Source organism: Lissotriton helveticus, chromosome 11, assembly GCF_964261635.1.
Source record: "Lissotriton helveticus chromosome 11, aLisHel1.1, whole genome shotgun sequence".
NCBI classification, from domain to species: Eukaryota; Metazoa; Chordata; class Amphibia; order Caudata; family Salamandridae; genus Lissotriton; species Lissotriton helveticus.
In genome coordinates, this window is record NC_136072.1 from 1,021,535,873 (window position 1) to 1,021,556,440 (window position 20,568).

At 44.5% G+C, this 20,568-nt stretch overlaps 1 protein-coding gene across 1 annotated transcript in view; it reads right to left on the bottom strand.

The window, feature by feature from the left end:
* Positions 1-20,568, bottom strand: part of RPH3A (rabphilin 3A) — a 1,088,002-nt gene that overhangs the window by 459,431 nt on the left and 608,003 nt on the right. The window contains exon 4 of the mRNA XM_078667417.1: positions 1,493-1,625. Within this exon, the coding sequence (XP_078523543.1) occupies positions 1,493-1,625 (133 nt within the window). The remainder of the gene's footprint in view (positions 1-1,492; positions 1,626-20,568) is intronic.

The following is a 20,568-nucleotide window of genomic DNA, read 5'->3' on the forward strand; positions in this document are numbered from 1 at the left end:
ATTGGCTTGAAACAATCCACAGATCAAATATTTAGGTTTTCAGTATTGAAATTCAATTAAGGAAACAGACAAATTACAGCTTCATAATATTAGATCTACAACTGATATTTTGAAAATTAAAACTCTAATTTCTATTTTTCATTACGGGCAACTTTGGAAACCCTAGCGATGTTACTAAACACCAAGGTAACTCACACAGTTTCATGAAGACAATCGACTATGCTAGATATCTTTCCAAAGGTATTGGCTGATCGCTTTCTACTTTTATACGAAATCTAGCAAAGGTCAAGTGTCATGCTTTCAAAACGGAAGTGCTCTAAACAGAATGGTTGTGTAAAGTTTCCTGATTTATATACCTAGTTCTCAGCATTTTCCTTTCAACAAACTTTGTTATGGCTAATTAATACAAAGGAATCAGTCTTGCCACCTAGGGTTAATTTAGAACATTTTTGTACCTCTCCATTTTCGTTTAAAGAGCTTCTTATCGAAGGCAAAAGAGCAAAATGGAAATAGTGACTGACAGAGCCAGATGAAGGATGCAGTGTAAGGAACAGTAGTGAATTAAAGAAAGGAATGTATGTAATGATTGAAGAAGCAAAGGGAGAGCACACAGCAAAAACTATTTCAAAATAGGGATAGTGATAGGAAGAAAACTAAGATAATATAGAGGGCCATCAAAGTAAATATTGAGAGAGTAGAAGAAGAGAGCATATGCGGAATGTAACTAAAGACATAGTGATAGGAGTGCAACAAGGTTATTCATAGAAGTAAAATTGAAGAGAGGGGTACATGGAGAAATATAGTAATGTTTCAGAAGGTAGGGGGCACAAGGGCTAGAAGTAAAGAAGTTAAGATATATACCTAGAAGGGGGAGTGGAACAAACATGTCAAGGGGTGCCACCAAAAATGAACTGAAGGAAGCACAGGGTGAATGGAATTACAAATTAAGAGAGATGGAGAAATTATCTTGGAGAGAATGGAGGTAACAACTGAAAGAAAGAAACACAAGTGAAATAGAGGTCTTGATTGAGAGGGCAGGAAGAGTGACAGTAAGGAATAGAACTTAAAGTGAAAAGTGGGATATCAGGAAAGAAAGTAGCTATGGCAGACAAATATGTGGTGAAATTAAAGTAAAGATAAATAAAGTACTTGAGAGAGTGGATAAGAAAACTGTGAAGAAATAGAAGTCAAGATTATGACAGTTAAGTCAATTGCAGGAAAGAATGCGACAGTAGGGGAAAGGGCACAGGGTAAGAAATGGAAGTAAAGAGAGCCCCTGGAGGTTAGGATAAATAGAGTGATTGAAAGCAAAAATGGGACAAATTGAATGAAGACACACAAAAAATGAAAGCATAGTTGGAGAGCACAAAGCAAGGAAGGACAGAGAAAAGAAAGAACGAAGTTGTCACCATCATGGGTAAGAGTTAAAATGGACACATTGGAATGAGGCTGTTAATGCATAGGAATTCTTGAAAATATCTTTTAGGTGTACCTTTTTACAGTCCTCGCAAACTACACATGTTGATGATCCCGGCAGGCCAAGCTGTTCTCCACACAAGATGCAACGATTCACCCCATCACCAGCCGTGTTTTTACGCATGTCTTCTAATCTGCCCACCAAACGCCTAAAAAAATATGCAGAAGTCTTAGAAACTAAAGAATCATGTGACATCATAGAGTGAAAATAAATGTGAAATGTACAATCAAATATGAAGTAAAAATTGCAAAAATGGATTTTTGTTAGAAATAACGTCCTATTATCATCTATTTGTGAAATACATGAAAAATACTAATTCCAGTTTTTTATCCATCGGTTTTTGATTTATATTAATCATATAATACAAGGCTTCTTGGTACGCCCTTAATCTTTGGAATATTTGTAAACTATATGACGTTGTGTCAGTCCCAAAGAACAAATACATGTAGGCGTAGAAATACAATGTTTAGCATGGTTTGGTGGTGCACTTTGTTTTTGTTAGGAACATTTTTTGTATTTTCTTCACTAACATCTCATTACAGAAAATGAAACAATTGTTAATGGAACAAAACCAACCACCCCAAACCACAACATGAAGGTGGGTAGCCTTCAAATATTTAGTAGTAACTGGGGCCCATCAGTGGGCGGCTGAGACCGTCCCCTCGTCGGCTTAAGGGGCGATACTCCCCTGGCATCTCCACGGACCAATATTCTTCTCTCCTGTTTGTCTACACCACTCCATATTCCTCATCCAGTGCCAAACTTGGTCGAGTCAGGGTGTCCCATAGACCGTTCTATGTCTCTCCTGGCCATGACGAGGATGATGTTAAACCATAAGAGGGAATATTTATGCACCCTTTTATCCCCTCAGATGCCCAATGTCACCGGAGCAGTGAGGTTTATTGTTTCCCCCGTGACTCCCGCTATCCATTGGCGCACCCTGGACCACAAGGGCTGAATGCGTGGACATTCCCTCAAACATGTTTCATCTCCTACTTTACCCTTGTGGTACAGTCTCGTCCTTATGTAGTACGCTCAGTGAAGAATCTTAAGCCGAACCAAGGGTAACACTGCCCTAATGACTACTTCCCAAGGATGTCTGCATGCTTCTCCGTGCAGCAGACTAGAGGTTCATGAGTATAGCAGAGACCCACAAGAGCATCTCCAATGTTAGCTTACCCTTCTTTGTAGACCCTGATCAGTGTTGCAGTGGTGTCAGAAGGACGGACCCTTCCCAATCAATCAATCATATCATTTGTAAAGCGCACTTCTCACCCGTGAGGGTCTCAAGGCGCTGGGGTGGGGAATGCTGCTACTGCTCGAAAAACAAGGTCTTGAGTAGTTTTCTGAAAGTCAGCAGGTCTTGGGTCTGCCGTAGGTGGATGGGGAGGGTATTCCAGGTCTTGGCGGCGAGGTGGGAGAACGATCTAATGCCTGAGGTCGCGCGTCGTAAGCGGGGGACTGTAGCAAGGGTGAGGGCGGCGGAGCGAGCTGGCGGGTGGGGGTGTAGAAGCTGAGTCGTCTGTTGATGTACGTTGGTCCGGTGTTGTGGAGTGCCTTGTGTGCATGGGTGAGGAGCTTGAAGGTTATCCTCTTGTTGACCAGGAGCCAGTGTAGGTCTCTCAGGTAGGGTGTGATGTGGCTGCGGCGAGGGATGTCGAGGATCAGGCGTGCAGAGGCATTCTGGATGCGTTGGAGCCATCTCAGGAGTTTGGCCGAAGCTCCTGTGTAGAGGGCGTTTCCATAGTCCAACCTGCTGCTGACAAGGGCCTGGGTGACTGTTGTTCTCGTTTCAGTGGGGATCTACTTGTAGATCCTACGGAGCATACGGAGGGTGTTGCAGCAGGAGGAGGAGATGGCGTTGACCTGTTTAGTCATGGAGAGGGTGGAGTCGAGGATGATCCCTAGGTTGCGTGCGTGGTCGGTGGGTGTTGAAGCAGTTCCCAGTGCCGTCGGCCACCAGGAGTCATCCCAGGCCGAAGGGTTGGAGCCGAGGATGAGGACCTCCGTTCCCATCCCCTGTAAAAGCTTGCTTTATACATTCTCTCATGCATCGCTCGCCTATCCGAGAGTAGTGAGTTTTTTGTTAGGTGTACAATGCCCATTCATATACTGTGAGTAATTGGGCCACCCAATAATAAAACTGTAAGCTGGGCAAGTTATACCCACCTTGTAAGGACTCCTGGTGAGCATCTAGAGCGCAATCCTTGCTGGTCCCCATCCCGAAGGAGCGGTCGGGTCACCCCTTCCACTGCATGACAGAACCCATCTGGCACCTCGAATGGAGTATTCTGTAGAAAATACATGAATTTGGGCACGGCTATCATTTTGAATAGCAAAGCCCTTCCCAATAAAGTGATCGGAATGGGAAGTCATCTACAGCGATCCATATCCCTTCTATAATCTTTCAAAATTCTTCCTAGATTGGCTTGATGGAACGCCACTGAGTACTTTGTTACATCGATTTCCAAATATGTAAAACCCTCTGGGGACCACTTCAAGGGAAGCTACAAGCCCTCCTACTGCGCGATCTTGTTGATCAGCAATAGGGTTGATTCATGCCAATTAATCCTTATGCTCGAGTACCTTCTAAAAGTTTATACGATTTCTTACATTCAGGGAATCGAATACTCCAAATAAGCCAGGTATTGCAGATGATCTGCATGTAGGGAGATTCTGTCCTACCATTTGAAATCCCTTATGCCCAGAAGTTAGGCACCTCTTCTCCTCCAACATACCAGGGGATCCACTGGCAAGGTGAGCAGCAGAGGAGACATCTGGCATCCCTGACTGGTTGTCCAGCTTAATGTGAACTCATCAGAGAATGCCCCATTGATTCTGACCTAGGCCACCGGGTTGATGTACAGTAATTGCACACAGGAGCGAAACTCCATTCCGAACCCCATCTCCTACAAAGTGGCATGCAGATATGGCCACTTGAGGGAGTCAAACACTTTTGCTGCATCCAACGACAGCAATGCGGTAGGTTCTTCCATCGTATCTCTGCTGGCCAAGCCCCCGAGAAGGCACTTGAGCTTATGCTGGGTAGCCCTGCATGGCATAAAACCTGACTGGCCCGGAACAATCAATTTATTGATAACCAGACAAAGGGAAGATGCTAACACCTTCGCCAACACCTTGGCCCCAATATTCAGTAATGAGATGGGTGTATAGGAGTCACAGTACTCTGGTGGTTTACTATTTCCAAATGAGGTCACACACTGCTTGTCCCATCAGCGTGTGACCCCTGAGCATGATGGCCGATGTAGTAGGTATCAGCGGGTGCGCTTTTACCCGAGTCTTGAATCTTGAGGGTATTCACTGATGTGCTTGCCATCCCTGGACACGTGTTTCGCGTTTATTAACGCTCGTCAGCAGGGATTAGGCGTAAGCACGGGGTTGCTGCATGGGCTGCCGAAAATATTCGTAGGTCCAGATACCTCTCATGGCGCGCAGGTGCGGAATCTCAAGGTCGTCACTTTTTCCGGCTCAAGGGAGCCGGTATAAATAGTATTTCAAAATGAGGTCGCACACTGCTCGTCCCATCAGCGTGTGACCCCGGAGCATGATGGTCGATGTAGTAGGTATCAGCGGGTGTGCTTTTACCCGAGTCTTGAATCTTGAGGGTATTCACTGATGTGCTTGCCATCCCTGGACACGTGTTTCGCGTTTATTAACGCTCGTCAGCAGGGATTAGGCGTGTGCACGGGGTTACTGCATGGGCTGCCGAAAATATTCGTAGGTCCAGATACCTCTTATGGTGCGCAGGTGCGGAATCTCAAGGTCGTCACCTTTACCGGCTCAAGGGAGCCTGTATAAATAGTATTTCCAAATGAGGTCGCACACTGCTCGCCCCATCAGCGTGTGACCCCGGAGCATGATGGTCAATGTAGTAGGTATCAGCGGGTGCGCTTTTACCCGAGTCTTGAATCTTGAGGGTATTCACTGATGTGCTTGCCATCCCTGGACACGTGTTGCACGTTTATTAACGCTCGTCAGCAGGGATTAGGCGTGTGCACGGGGTTGCTGCATGGGCTGCCAAAAATATTCGTATGTCCAGATACCTCTTATGGCGCGCAGGTGCAGAATCTCAAGGTCGTCACCTTTACCGGCTCAAGGGAGCTTGTATAAATAGTATTTCCAAATGAGGTCGCACACTGCTCGTCCCATCAGCGTGTGACCCCCGGAGCATGATGGTCGATGTAGTAGATATCAGATTCAAGACTCGGGTAAAAGCGCACCCGCTGATACCTACTACATCGACCATCATGCTCCGGGGTCACACGCTGATGGGACGAGCAGTGTGCGACCTCATTTGGAAATACTATTTATACAGGCTCCCTTGAGCCGGTAAAGGTGACGACCTTGAGATTCCGCACCTGCGCGCCATAAGAGGTATCTGGACCTACGAATATTTTCGGAAGCCCATGCAGCAACCCTGTGCCTACGCCTAATCCCTGCTGACGAGCGTTATTAAACGCAAAACACGTGTCCAGGGATGGCAAGCACATCAGTGAATACCCTCAAGATTCAAGACTCGGGTAAAAGCGCACCCGCTGATACCTACTACATCGACCATCATGGCCTGGGGTCACACGCTGATGGGACGAGCAGTGTGCGACCTCATTTGGAAATACTATTTATACTGGCTCCCTTGAGCCGGTAAAGGTGACGACCTTGAGATTCCGCACCTGCGCGTCATAAGAGGTATCTGGACCTATAAATATTTTCAGCAGCCCATGCAGCAACCCCGTGCACACGCCTAATCCCTGCTGACGAGCGTTAATAAACGCGAAACACGTGTCCAGGGATCGCAAGCACATCAGTGAATACCCTCAAGATTCAAGACTCGGGTAAAAGCGCACCCGCTGATACCTACTACATCGACCATAATGCTCCGGGGTCACACGCTGATGGGACGAGCAGTGTGCGACCTCATTTGGAAATACTCTGGTGGTTTACCCTTCTTGTGGATGAGAACTATTGTCACTGTCTTAACGTCTTTCGGGAGGCTACCTTCTGCCACACCCCATAATAGATGCCTCGCAATGGTTCCCCAACCTTACCACTGGCTTTGTGGTTTGTAACTCACATTTTCTAGCTTTCCATTTGCTGACTGCATTTGTTTTAGGCTGTCCACTGTGAGTTTATCCCTCCCTAGGAGCAAAGCCTGTTCACACTACCTTTCCTAGTATTCTTCAATGAGGACTCCTTTCTGTAAACAGAACCTCAAATCCTGTTTTCATCTTGTCACATTTGCTGGGCATTCCAAGACAGAGGTCAAATGTCAGGCTTTGTCTTCATAGGGAGATTGGCGTTTACCTTCCTTTGTCTGACTTTGAAGTGAAAGGATTTATGTGACAATCATTCTGGTCACTGGGGGTAGGAAAAGTTTTTTTTCTAGCACACAACAACATTTAAATGAACTGTGAGAGTACTTCTGAATATATCAGAATTCAGAAAGCACAAATGAAGCACATTTCTGTTAATTCTGAAGTGTGTTCAATATGATCAAATCAAATCAATAAACTAGGTGATGCCATTTTCACACATTATCATTTGAGCACTGTTTAGTTTTATTAGTAAAACTGTATGTCTGTGCAAATGTAATGGTCATTTCAGTTGAAAATGTGTTATCTGTAATGGCCGTGTGCTACCACACCATGCATACTCCACACTATGCCACTCCACTCTACTCTGTACCACTCCACTACACTGCATTCTACTCTGCTCTGCTCTACTCCACAGCACTGCACTCTATGCCATTTCACTCAATCCTGCACCACTGTACTCTGCCAATGCACTCTATGCCAGTCTACTCTACATCATTGCACTCTAAACCACTCCAGTCTAGGCCACTCCACTCTACTCTGCAACACTGCACACTATGCTACAGCACTCTATGCCAATGAGCTCTGCTCTGTACCACTCAACTCTACACCACTGCACTCTACGCCACTACACTCTGCAAAACTCTACTCTGCACTATTGCATTCTATGCCAATGCATTCAATGCCCCTGAACTAAACGGCAGTCTACTGTATGTCACTCTTATCTTCACTGCACCACTGCACTCTACGCCACTCTATTCTACGTCACTGCACTCTACCCTGTGCCAATCCACTCTACAACACTTTACTCTACTCTGAAACAATCTGCTCTACCACACTGCTCTCTATGCCACTCAACTCTGCACTACTGCACTCCATGTCAATGCACTCTAAGCCACTCTGCAGCAATACACTCTGCACAACTGCACTCTCCCACTCTACTGCACCCCACTCTACTCTGCACCACTGCACTCTAGACACTGTACTCGGCATCACTGAACTCTATGCCACTCTACTCTGTACCACTCCACTCTGCATCACTGCACTCTTCGACACTGCACTACTATGCACCGCTCTAATTCATGCCACTGCATTCTATGATGCTGCATTGTATGTTGCTGAGATCTATGTCATTGCACTTTACACCACTATACTCAGCAACACTCTACGCCACTGCACTATTGTACTAAATGCCAGTGCACTCTATGCCACTGCATGGACCCATAGAACCTCCACCTCAGGAACCTCCACTGGCTCCACGTCCTGGAAAGATGCCACTTCAAGATGCTGATACACGTCTACAAGGCCCTCCACTACCAAGGACCAGCATTATCCACTGCCTGAACTACCACCAACCCTCCAGTCTCCAGCGCTCTGCCTCCCAGACCCTCGCTCAAACTCCCTGCATTCATCGAAGCCACAGCAGAGGTAGCTCCTTCTCCTACCTCACCGCCAATGCCTGGAAAGACCTTCTCCCTCCACCTCCGAACAGTATCATCTCTCACAGAAGTTCAGAAAGGGACTCAAGGCCTAACTCTTTGACTGATCTCAGCAGGATCCTAGCGCTTGGATACCCTCTCGGCTGATTAGCAGCGCTCTACAAATCCTGATTGATCGCACTCTATGACACTCTACTCTGCACTGCTGCATTCTATGCCATGCACTCTACACCACTCTACTCTGCATCACTCCATTCTATGCCACTGTACTTTGCAGCACTCCACTCTTTGCCACTGCACACTATGACACTATAATCTACTCTGCACCACTCAACATCAATGTGTGCCACACCACTGTAATCAATGTCACTCTACACCACTGCACTCTACCAAACTCTACTCTGTATTATTTCATTCTATGGCAATACACAACACTCTATGCCACTCCACTCTATGACACTCTATTCCACTCTTTGCCATTCCAATCTATGACACCCCACTCTTCTATGCCACTAATGTTTAGCCATGCTGAACAGCAACCACACTGGGGTACAATTTGGGTAAAACTCATTGGCAAAGCCCATAGCCCTTGCATAGGGGGACCAATTGGCTTTGTCAATTCTTGTTTTCTATACAGTCTGGAACTTGTAGACCTTGCTTATTCTGTTAAGTCAGGATTAGATGTGAGAAAAACGAAAAGGATAAATATAACCTGGGAGTCCTGAGAGCCCCAGAAACGTCAAAAGATTTAAATATCAGTTTCAAGAAAGCCAAATGGTGGTGGTTAGTTTAGTGCGTGCATCCCAAATGATGAGCTTAGTGGCTGAGCAAGTGAATGTAAGCCTAGACGACACTCAAATAAACGGTAACATAATTAGATGTGAAAGGGCCATCTGAAAAAAAGCTCTGCTGGGAGTCTGCAGAGACAAGAATGAAAAGAGATCATAAAACAAGAAGACATCTTTAATGTGCTAATGGATACAGTCTGTCAGGAAGCATAATTAACAAGTATAGCATTGACAATGAATGACACTGACATCGAATGGGGCTTAGATGGCATGATCCCAAGATGATCCGGAGTCACACTATATCGTGAGACACTTTCCGGACGTTTTCAAGATCACAACAAGACTATAAAGTGGCCATCTTGGAGTAAAGCTGTTTTCCTCTGTGACAATGCAATAAGGTTGCCATTTTAATGTCAGGCTACCACACACAAACGAGTACTGACCAAAACATAACAATAGAGCCTGGTAGACAAAAAAGCCAACAGCATGTGATGACAAGACGCCAAACTCAACTGCCTGTATATGTTAAAGCATTAGCAAACATCACATCATGTGATTAGTGCGCTTTCGAGTCAAACCTAAAAATGTAGAATCAGCACAACACATTTATAGAGCAAGCGACTAATGAAGAATTGTTATTGAAGTAAAACTCAGAGTCCAAGTTTATAGTATACAAATATATTCCTCAGTTTGCATACAGACCTAATCGGGTAGCAATGGCTAAGGTACATAAGAAGGCAAGAGAGTCCAGGTACGTGGTAGGGAGAGGATTCAGGATTGTATAAAAAGGCACAAAGTATGTACTTTATATATAACATCAATTTTGAAATTCTTTCAGCAAACGTATGATCGGACAGAATTATACTTCACACTAATTATACAATATTATGCAAACAGAATGGAAAAATTACTCAATCTCGAGCAAAATTACATGCAATTAATCTGGGTGGTTCAGCGATATCGCCCGTGACTTTTGACCTGAGGGCACATTTTGTGTTAAAAAGTGGCACAGCAGCGGCGTCACTAGGGGGGTGTGGACCGCACCGGTTGACACCATTTGATGGGGTGACACCGTGCAGTCCCACCCAGTATCATGCATCAGGTGTGTGACAGTCACGCATTTTAAAAACTCTTGCTGACTTGTGTGCCAGCTCTGCTGCTCCCGGGCGCTGCAGGCTCAGATAGTCAATAAACACCAATCTGCCAGAATTCAAAGAGGAGGAGAGGGCGTCGCTCGAAGCCGATATAACAGAAAAAGAGATTGAAGCAGCAATCAGCCAGCTAAAACAGAACAAAGCACCAGGACCAGATGGATACTCCACTACGTTCTAAAAAACGTTCGGTCAACACATAAAAACGCTACTGGCACAAACATACTCGGCCTGCATACAGAACGGCAAGATGACGGAGTCCATGAGCGAAGCCAACATCACTATAATCCCCAAGGAGGGGAAAGACACACAGTACCCTCAGAACTACAGACCCATCTCGTTAATAAATGTTGACTGCAAAGTCTACGCAAAGGTACTGGCCAATAGACTAAACAACGTTCTTCCAGACATCATCCACAGCTCACAAGTGGGATACATCAAAAGCAGGCTATCGCAGGACAACACAAGGCTACTGTGCCATCTGATCAATCACACAGCACGAAGCAGTGAACAGGCAGTCATGATAGCGCTGGACGCGGAAAAAGCCTTTGACAGAGTCTCGTGGCCGTTCCTAAGAAACTGCATGGGAAGATTCGGACTGGGGGAAAAATATATAGCAATGGTGATGGCCCTCTATAACAAACCAAAAGCAAAAATAGTGGTGAACGGAAGTACATCCGAAACGCTCACACTAGGAAGAGGCACCAGACAAGGATGCCCCCTCTCCCCCGGCCTTTTCCTGCTGGCTCTGGAACCCCTACTAGCCAGAATTAGAGACAATACAGGAATAACGGGCATCAAAGTCAAAGAGAAGACAGTCAAACTAGCGGCGAATGCAGATGACATCCTAATCACAACCACAAACCCATCTCCGTCAATAAAAGCGCTCATGGACACAATAGGAGAGTACGCGGAAGCCTCAGGTTACAAACTCAACAAAGATAAATCGGAGTGCAAGCCAATGAACGTCCACACCACAAGAGAGGTCCTCGGGGATTCCGGACTGGCATGGCAGACGAAACCACTAAAATACCTAGGACTGCACTTTGGAAGAGACCTCACATCAACGCTCCAGCACAATGAGGACCTCACGCTGAAAAAAATAAAAGAAAAACTAGAACTATGGTCGCCAAAATACATAAGCTGGTGGGGAAGGATAGAAACTATCAAAATGATGATAACGCCGGCGATAAACTACACGCTAACAATGCTACCACTCCTGATGACAGAAGCCTTCCACAAGAGACTAGACAAACTTATCAACATCTTCCTATGGAAAAACAAAAAACCCAGAATAAGCCTACATAAACTGAGACTAACAAAGGACCTTGGGGGCCTCAATCTGGCAAACTTCAAAACATACCAACCGGCCTGCCTGGCGAGGCAGGGTATAGCCTGGATAGACGACACCCAAACATACAAACCAGTCTGGCTAGAGGTAGAGAAAGACATCCTGGGAGGCCTCAAGCCAGTAGCTCTTCTAACAGCAAACAGACACCCCCAAAGGTCCAACCCAATACTGAAACACACGAGGGAAGCGCTGATGAAAATAGACAGACGCATGATGCAGAAGTTGAAAGGCACAGCATGGGAATCTATCTGGTTCAATACAAAAGTAACTTACCACGGAGCGACAATGCACAACGACATATGGATCGAGAAAGGAATCAGTCTCCCCAAACAGATGGAAACCAAACAGGAACCGTTGACATTCCAAAACTTACAGCAGCTACACGACCTCCCGAACCAAGAGCTCTACAACTTCCTCAAGATCAAGACAGCTATAACGAAAGCTAACCTACACAGAGAGGAACCAAGCATCATCAAATACATGCAGACCCTCAACTCAGCAGGCCACCAAACTGCGAAGATCTACAAGCTCCTGAGCCCCTCTACACTGTCGCAAAACAAGAAAATAACCAACACATGGGAAACACTCCTAGGCAGGCAACTAAATGAAAAAGAACGGGCAAAAATGTGGAGCTCAGCGACAACAAACAAAGTCACCCCACAACTAGCGCAAACCAAATTTTGGCTCCTCCACAGGGCCTACTGGACACCGTCCAAGCTCCACAAGGTCGGCATTGCAGAGTCGGGCAACTGCTGGAACTGCCAGAAAGAAGAAGGCACCCTCGAGCACCTCATCTTCAAGTGCGTGAAAGTCAAAAGGTTCTGGACACAGATCAACACCTTCATAAACGACATTCTCAAAGCAGACCTAACAATCAGCTTCGCAAGCCTAGCAACAGAACATCTGACCGCGAACCTAAACAGCAGAGAAGAGAGAGACCTACTGGACCTGCTCCTCACAGCGGCCCTAAAAATAATACTGACAAACTGGAAGAACACTGCCAAAGCAAACTTTAAAACGTGGATTAATTGGGTCACCTTCCTGAGAGGAGCAGACAACATCACAGGCAATTTCTCTAAGGAGCACAACGCTAAAGTACACATGTGGGGCCCACTCGACGAGCACCTGAGAAAGACCCAGTAACGACAACGACAAGTGAGACTCCCGACGAGTATCGGAGGAAGCCACCCCCCCCCCTTCTTTTTTCTTTCCTTCTTTCTCCTTCACCCCCCCCCTCTTAACTGGGGGAAAACAAACTAAAAGAGCACGCTTTCACAAATGGACTGTAGATAAAACTGCCAATGTATATTCCACTTATATATTTGTATGTTCTCTTTTTATAACAATAAAAACTTAAAAAAAAAAAAAAAAACAGTTAAATCTCTCTGGCTCTGAGAGTCAGAGAGGTGCTACAATGTTAGAATCTGCGTCGGACTGCCTGGCTAGATTTAATACCCGCGGCGCGGCTGTGGCGCCGTGGGGGGATTATAATCGGATGTGACCTCACGTCTTGCTGCCTGAACACAGGAAGTGAGGTCCCTGGTCGTCAGAAGTGGCAGGGGACTCGAGAGAGACAGTGAGTTGAGCTGCTGCTGCCTCAGCAGTTGGTAATCATGGCTCTCGTGGATCGTGTCGCAACCCGGCAGGTACTGGTAACACACTAGCATTCTTAACACCTACGGCTGGTTAGGATCAAGGTCGTGTGACGGTTCGTTGTTTATTGTTATTACTTGTTGATATGGAGAGTAAGTGGAAAGAGAAAGGTCAGGTTAAGTCTAGGAGGTCCTAGGAAACGTGTAGGAATTTTTAAAATGAGAAGGAACGGCTACAGCTTGGTGCTGTTACAGGCTGGCCGTGAAGAAAGGCACTAGAGCTCTATAGTTAAGGATTCGTTTATTAAGTACCTGTTAGAAATGTTTAGCTTTAAGGAAAGGGAAGGAAATGTTGAACTTTAAGGGGAGGATAATGGTGAGGGTGGGGGGGCTAGAATTCATGTTCTTACAGTGTTAGAGTGACAGGGTGTACGGCTAAAGCAAAGGCCAGGGTGATGTGTTGGAATCTTTGATTGCTTCAAGATATAGCTGCCTTTTTCATAAATAAAAGTATTGAGGGGCTTCCCATCCCTGTGCCATACAAGACCAGTCATGCTGTTTATTGTCGGATGTGACCCCCCAGGTGCCATCTGAGCCAGGGGCGTAGTTGCCATAGTCCAGCCAGTGCAGCTGTACAGTTGGCGCTGGGGCCCAAAAGAGGGTAGGAGCCCTCGCCTTCCTGAGCGAGCTGCTGTTTATGAGCACTCATTTTACTTCGCCGTTGGGTGTCTTCTGCCTGTATTCTCTGTCTGGACCGTGGCTCTGCAGAAGGGCCTGGATTTCAGCTTATTGTTTGTTTTGCTAAGGGCTCGAAGATGGCGCATTGCCGTCACTATACACTGACAGGCTCAGCCGGATGGGAGTAGCAGAGCAGTTGTAACTCATAATGCAGGGCCACTTTGCCTCGGGAGTAAACTGCCTGGCTAGGTGATTGTAAGTGCCTGCTGAAAGTTTGTATACAATTAAAATAATCATTAGAAGCGGCAGAGATGAATTGAGCAAAAACTCCGTCCAGCCAGTAAGCCGATCTTAAGAGCCTTCTTACTCTGATCCCTGTGGCGGAGAGGGCGGAGATGTACATTGGGCAGCGGTGCAAAGCCTACCATTGCAGCCAGCAAAGTTAAACATGGAAAACAAGCCTTCGTGTTAAAAGGTCACTTTCGTGAGTGTCAGCCATCAAACACTGGGACATCCTGGAACAATATTATTGGTATTTGTATGTGATTCTGAGTAGGCACAGTTAGTTCTCTCATCTCAACGCTCTGTATTGTCCAATCACACATAACCCACTAATTTATGATGTCACATCATACCTGTTCATTTGTATTAATTTGATGTTATGGAATGATGGTGTAGATTTGAATTGGACAGGAGCAGTTCGTTTTACTTTCACCTGTGTGTGGGCCTTATTCTTGTTATTTATTCTTGTTATTTATGTCATAAATAACTTTATTACACCTCGACTACGTGTTTCAACAATTTGGCGACAAGTTATTGGCAAGGGCCACAGGTCCTAGTAATCATTCCAGAGGTTCTGCGGAATTCTAGGGTCCATATTCAGTGCACTGTCTACTGGAGCGGTGTGATGCCAGTCCAGGCGGTTTAACGTTCCATTCACGTAATTGCACCCAGAATCGCTCCCCTGCAGAATCTGTACCAGGAGCAGGCCCCTCCAAATGTCTTTCAAAAAGTGAATATGCTGTTCTGCATATATTGAAAGAATATTGGGCACATTCTAGGCCAGAAGGTAGAATAACATGGTGCGGAAATTAAACATGCATATTAGCAAAACACCGACACACGTGAAGTCGTTCCACGCAATTCTTTAAAATACACAGTCTTTAGAGTGGGCTTTGACTAGCCAAGGAGTAGTTCTGTCTTGCCTCATGCTATTTATTGGCTGTATCATACTGCCTCCTATGGGGTGCTTGAATTTCAGTGTACGAGGGACTATACTATGTAACAAAAGCACACAGAATCATCACCCATAGGATTCTTTATCATGTCTGCAGACAGCCACACCCATACACTGCATCATCACATATAGCATTCTTTATTTCATACATGCATACTATGCAGAATGCCACTCACATCATCCTCGCATATAACATTCTATATTTCATACATTATTATTTCAAACCTGCATCCTATACAGAAAGTCACACACGTACATATATATGTTCACGTATACACATAAGCACACCATCCACCTGCTTAAAACAAAACAAGCGTTGGCAAAGACAGTACTTCTGGCTTTAATGTGGAAATACATGGCTACAGACTGCCACGCACTAAGCTCCTTGCTCTTGCTTTGCTAGGACTACTCCCACTTGTGCAAACTTCCAGCACCTGTCTGCAGCCAGGGATCGTGACAGACACTTAGCGACCCAGCCATCGGCAGCAGCTAGGTTTTATTTTAGCAGCTGCAACCCCAGTGACTCAGAGACATGCTTGCTAAGTGTAGAAAATTAAACCAGTTAACCCAGCTACATTGATATAAATGTTTATGTCGAAGTTTTTGTGTACTGGTGTTTGGCTCGCACTGATTTACTATCGCAAAGGGTTAATCCCTGCTGGAAAGTCAGAATGTGTATGTGTACAATGAGTCATGCTGTATATTCGCAAACTGTATTTTATGAGGTTTGATGATACCTGTGAGTTACTTTTCTCTCAGAGATAGTTCATTTTACTTGTGTAACTTGTACTTTCGTATAACTATGTTTGAATAGGTGCGTGCTCGGGTACGGGGCCTCGTCGGGTGCGGGGTGGGAGCTCATATTAAACCGGCCGGGCCAGCGGGTAAGCTCACCTAATTTCGCCGTTTGCACCTTAAGTAAAGAGCCTGCATCGGGCTGCCTGCCTTTGAATTCTGCCTTTTCCGGGGACGATGTTTCCCAAATCCCGCTCCCTCACAAACCGCAAACGCCACCTTGTGTATCCCAGCACGTGTCTCTTACCCCCTCTGAATTGTTTTCTGGCTCCATGGGTAAGTCGTGAGGGGGTGACACCATGAGTTACCGCACTGGGTGACACCAACCCTAGTGACGCCACTGTGGCACAGGATGCTGGTTCAGCAGCAAATGTCTCTCCACCTCAGTTTTATCCTTTCTGTAAGACATTTTCAGGCACATGCATCAAAGGAAATTGCATTTGCAAACGGTGCGAATTGCAAAATTCGGCCGTTTGCGAATGCAATTTCCATTTTTGGGATGCATTATGCATTTTGTGGTTCTCGCAATTTAAGAAATCGCAAAATTGCGATTTCTTGAATTGCGATTGCATTTAAGGAATCTCAAATTGAGATTCCTTAAATGCAATGCATCAAACTTTTAAAATTTGCGAATTCGCAAATAAGGGGTTCAAATTACCATGAAGTTGACCTTCATGGTAATTTGCGAAAACTTTGAAAAATGCACAAAACTGCATTTTTCAAAGTGCCATTTTACACACACACATGCCCTTGGGGCATGTGTGTGTGTGAAAAATGTACTTAATGGCAAATTTCAGGGGTGCAACAGGGTGTCCTTTGGACCCCCCTGCAAGTTGAAATTGCATTCTCATTTTGCGATTCCTTAATTGCGATTCGCGAAAATGAGAATGTCTTCCCATTCATTCCTATGGGCCTCTAGGCCCATAGGAATGAATAGGAAGGGATTCCTTAATTGCGATTCTTAAATAGAGAATCGCAATTAAGGAATTTTAAAAAAATCGCAATTTATTTAGCGATTTCTTGATGCATTGCAGTTTGCGATTCCTTAATTGCGATTCCTTATTTTTCACAATTAAGGAATCGCAAAATGCAATATTGATGCATGAGGCTGTTTGTGTTCGAATCAGTCTCCCACAGGTGAAAATTTTGCAAAATTGCATAACTGAAAGTTTCAACAAATTGTACATTGATCTCATCATGAGTTTGATTCCCAACACTTTCAAGACACCCATTCCTACTTCGAAAGTTGATAAATTTAGTACCATAAAATAGGGAAATAGTAAAACCTTTTAGTTGCCGTGTGATTAAGTGCAATATTAATGCAGTATTAACCACTGTATAAATATCAAGTTATCACCAATAAATATGAAAGGTGGGTACTTTTGTGTATCCTACTTTCTTCAAGGAAATCGTTCCTCCATCAAGCTACAATGCTTTGCAAACTTTTTCCCATTAATATTGCGAGGTCTACATATGCTTAAGGAGGTTCTTCCAATCTAACACGGTACATAAAGCTCTAGAAGAACCTTCCTAAAAGTTATGGGTTTTTAGTGGGGTCACTGTATTAGCCGGTTGTTTGTTGTCAGGTGTTCACAGAAAATTAATAAAGAAAGGTGCAAACTAGAAGCAGCCAAATCCTATATACAATTCAGGTTCCCAAATTATCTTATCTTGATTTCGAGTGACATTAACACTTGCCTTTACAAGCTATATCTAAAGGACATTTCTAATGAGACTTCAGTTGAATTAATACCTTTTTTTTTTTTGCAGAGTTTTATATAGCGCGAACTAGACCCGAACCGAATCAGGTTTCAGAGCGCTTTACATATTTTTCCAGTTACGTTACATTTTTACGTTTTCCAGTTACTTTCATTTTAGGCACATACCCTCATGGTATGACCCACCTAGGTATATGCATTGTCCTACCTTCTGTCCCACCAATAACTTATTTCAACTTCTCTGGGTATTTTTCCCAATAGGAATCCACTTGGAACTTTACTCGAGCAGGTGTCACGAGTTTTCTTTTGATTATAGAATCACCACTTAACAAAGGTTTTACGCACATACAATTTTTAAAATGGCTCTTCTTTAAAACGCTTTTCTATACCCTGATGAGCCTGCAAGTTTCTGGTCAATTTGCATCCTGCTATATTTATGGAACCAATGTTTTTATTGGGAGATCCAAGAAATTAACACAGCAACACGCCTACAACCCCTGGGGCTGGCTGCACATCAATGTGGACTGGAGTACACAACTTCAAAGCCAACAACCACACAGGCAGGCAGCCATCAGAGTTTGTGCAGGACCAAGATAACAAATATGAGAAGCAAACTCAAGCAAGAACCCTTACAGGCAGGGAGAAATCCTGCCATATGTATTAAGCCACTCAGGAAAACGAGCATTTCCAATTTTTTTAAGAAGGAGTGCAGACTTTTAGATCTGGCACAATTTGACTTTATACCCAAGATGCCATCAATGTCTTCACCTTAGTGATGGACAGATGACCCTGGCAGAGAAATGCATGTTGACAGTGTCAGACCCTGATCCATTTGGATTGCTCACTGGCCTTCAGCACCATCAGCCGCCACCTTCAAACAAGGTCAACATATCAGTGCAAATGGTCTGGCTCACTGACAGACTGAATATTCTTTCGCAGAGGACAGCTAGGCATTTTGTCACCTCGTCTTGTAAACAGTGCTCTGAACGCTCCTCCTTGATATGCAAAACATAACTGTCTGAGATTAGCAGGAAAAACAGATAGCATTCTCACAATCGTGTGATGGCGCTCAAATGTTCATTAACTTGGCCAACCATGCACCCTGCCAACAACATTTATTAGCCACCTTTAATCCACTGAAGCATGAGTGTGTCACCGTAGAGTGAAAGAAACCTAAGCAGGATGAACGTCTTGGTCGTAAAATAGACATTCCTCATTTCCACAACAACTTTCACAAGACGAAAAGGGTAACCGCCTCAGTTCAATGGGCCTCGTGAAGAATCTCTTCTACTTGCCTTCTCCAAAAGAATAGAGGTAGTAGCTTTGATTATATCCAGGATGGAGCATGCTAACAACATTTAAATTGTCCTGATTTTAAAGGTACTTCACCATTTTCAGAGGCTGCTGTCTAGGGTGCGGCAAGAGTTCTCTTTCAGAGCGGACATGGCCTTGTAGTTCAGTTTGCAAATGTACTCCAGGGAAACCCTACTTTTTATCTTCAATAAAGCCAACCAGAAATGCAGGCTACCAATTTAAACATTTGTGTCAACAACTCCAAGCTTATTAGAAAGTACTATGCCAAGGCCGAACAGAGAAATTGAGACACTTTTTAACAAGTTGAATTACTAAAGCGCTAGATTGTATCAGTTACCCAAAAGTAACAACCATTGCTGCCCTTCTGCTAAAGAGATGTCTTGGAGCACTGATTTTTTAGGTCAGATGGTAACTAATGAGCAAAGAACGCCTGCTTCAATGGCTTCATCACCAGGCAGAGGCAATAAACAAAGAAGGACATGGCCTACAGGCACATTGTAATTGTATTTATATCGCACTTACTACCCCTGATGAAGCGTTCAACAGTTTAGGCTGGGCAGAATGCCCATATGTGAAAATAAATAGTCAAATGTTAAAAGCATGAGGAATATGTATTAGAAATAAATGAGCTAGCTATTGTTCTTAAAAGTCATTTGAAGCAAACTAAAAACACACAAAGCTTATGCTGGCACAGATGTTCGAACAGATGTTCACAAATATGCCAACTGTACCCAACCACAATTGAAATTCTCCTCCGCTCTGGATATCTTATGTCTCAAACAATGCCTGTACCTCATCCAAACTGAATGGGCAGCACCTATCTGAAGCTCAACCCCATCATCTTTATGGAACACACTGCCAAGAAAAAAAGGATGTCCTGGTTCCAGCTCTTCAGTAAAGAATGCAAAACCATTCCCCCAAAACGTGACTTCAGAATTGCTGTTCAAGTCCTTGTCCTCCTGCATCTGGAAGGTGTCCTCTCAGACTCCACACTGCTCCTACATTAGGCACCCTACACACTACTATAGATCTCAACAAGGGCCTGAAGAAATATTACCACATCACCTGCATCCTGATGGAACTCCACCTGCTCCCATTGCCGTCCACCACCATCTTCAAAACCACCTGTACCACTTACAAAACCATCATGACCAACACCCCGGTATATCTGTCTGACAACTCACCATTTCTCAGAGATGCAAAGGAAGCAAAGAGTGCAAATAAAAGCAAGACAATAAACCTACGCCATCTGTACACCGAGGATCTGAAACATCATGCCTGTGCTAGTCAGGACCACCCCAACGTTGCACCAATTTAGGAAAAACATGAAGACATATTTCTTCAAAGTATACCACATCAAAATGCAGTAACGGTCTACTTCTGTTGCCATGACTTCAGCGTCTTCTACATTCACTTGGCCATTTCTTTGCCTATGACACTGAACAGCATTGCACTTCTTTTTGACTGTTTGCGCTATACATCAAACACATATATACATTATTAATCCATTACTAAATTCTTGAATGATCAACCCTGCAACAGAAAAAGTAACCATGTCTACCCAAGTCACTTTCAAGAATTTAGTCTCATAGTGGTCCCTTGAACAATAATTCGCTGAAGTAGCAAAGTAACCCATGGGCTGAAAGAAAACATTGTAAATGTCTAAGCCCATACAATCAGTTACGCTATAAAAGGCTG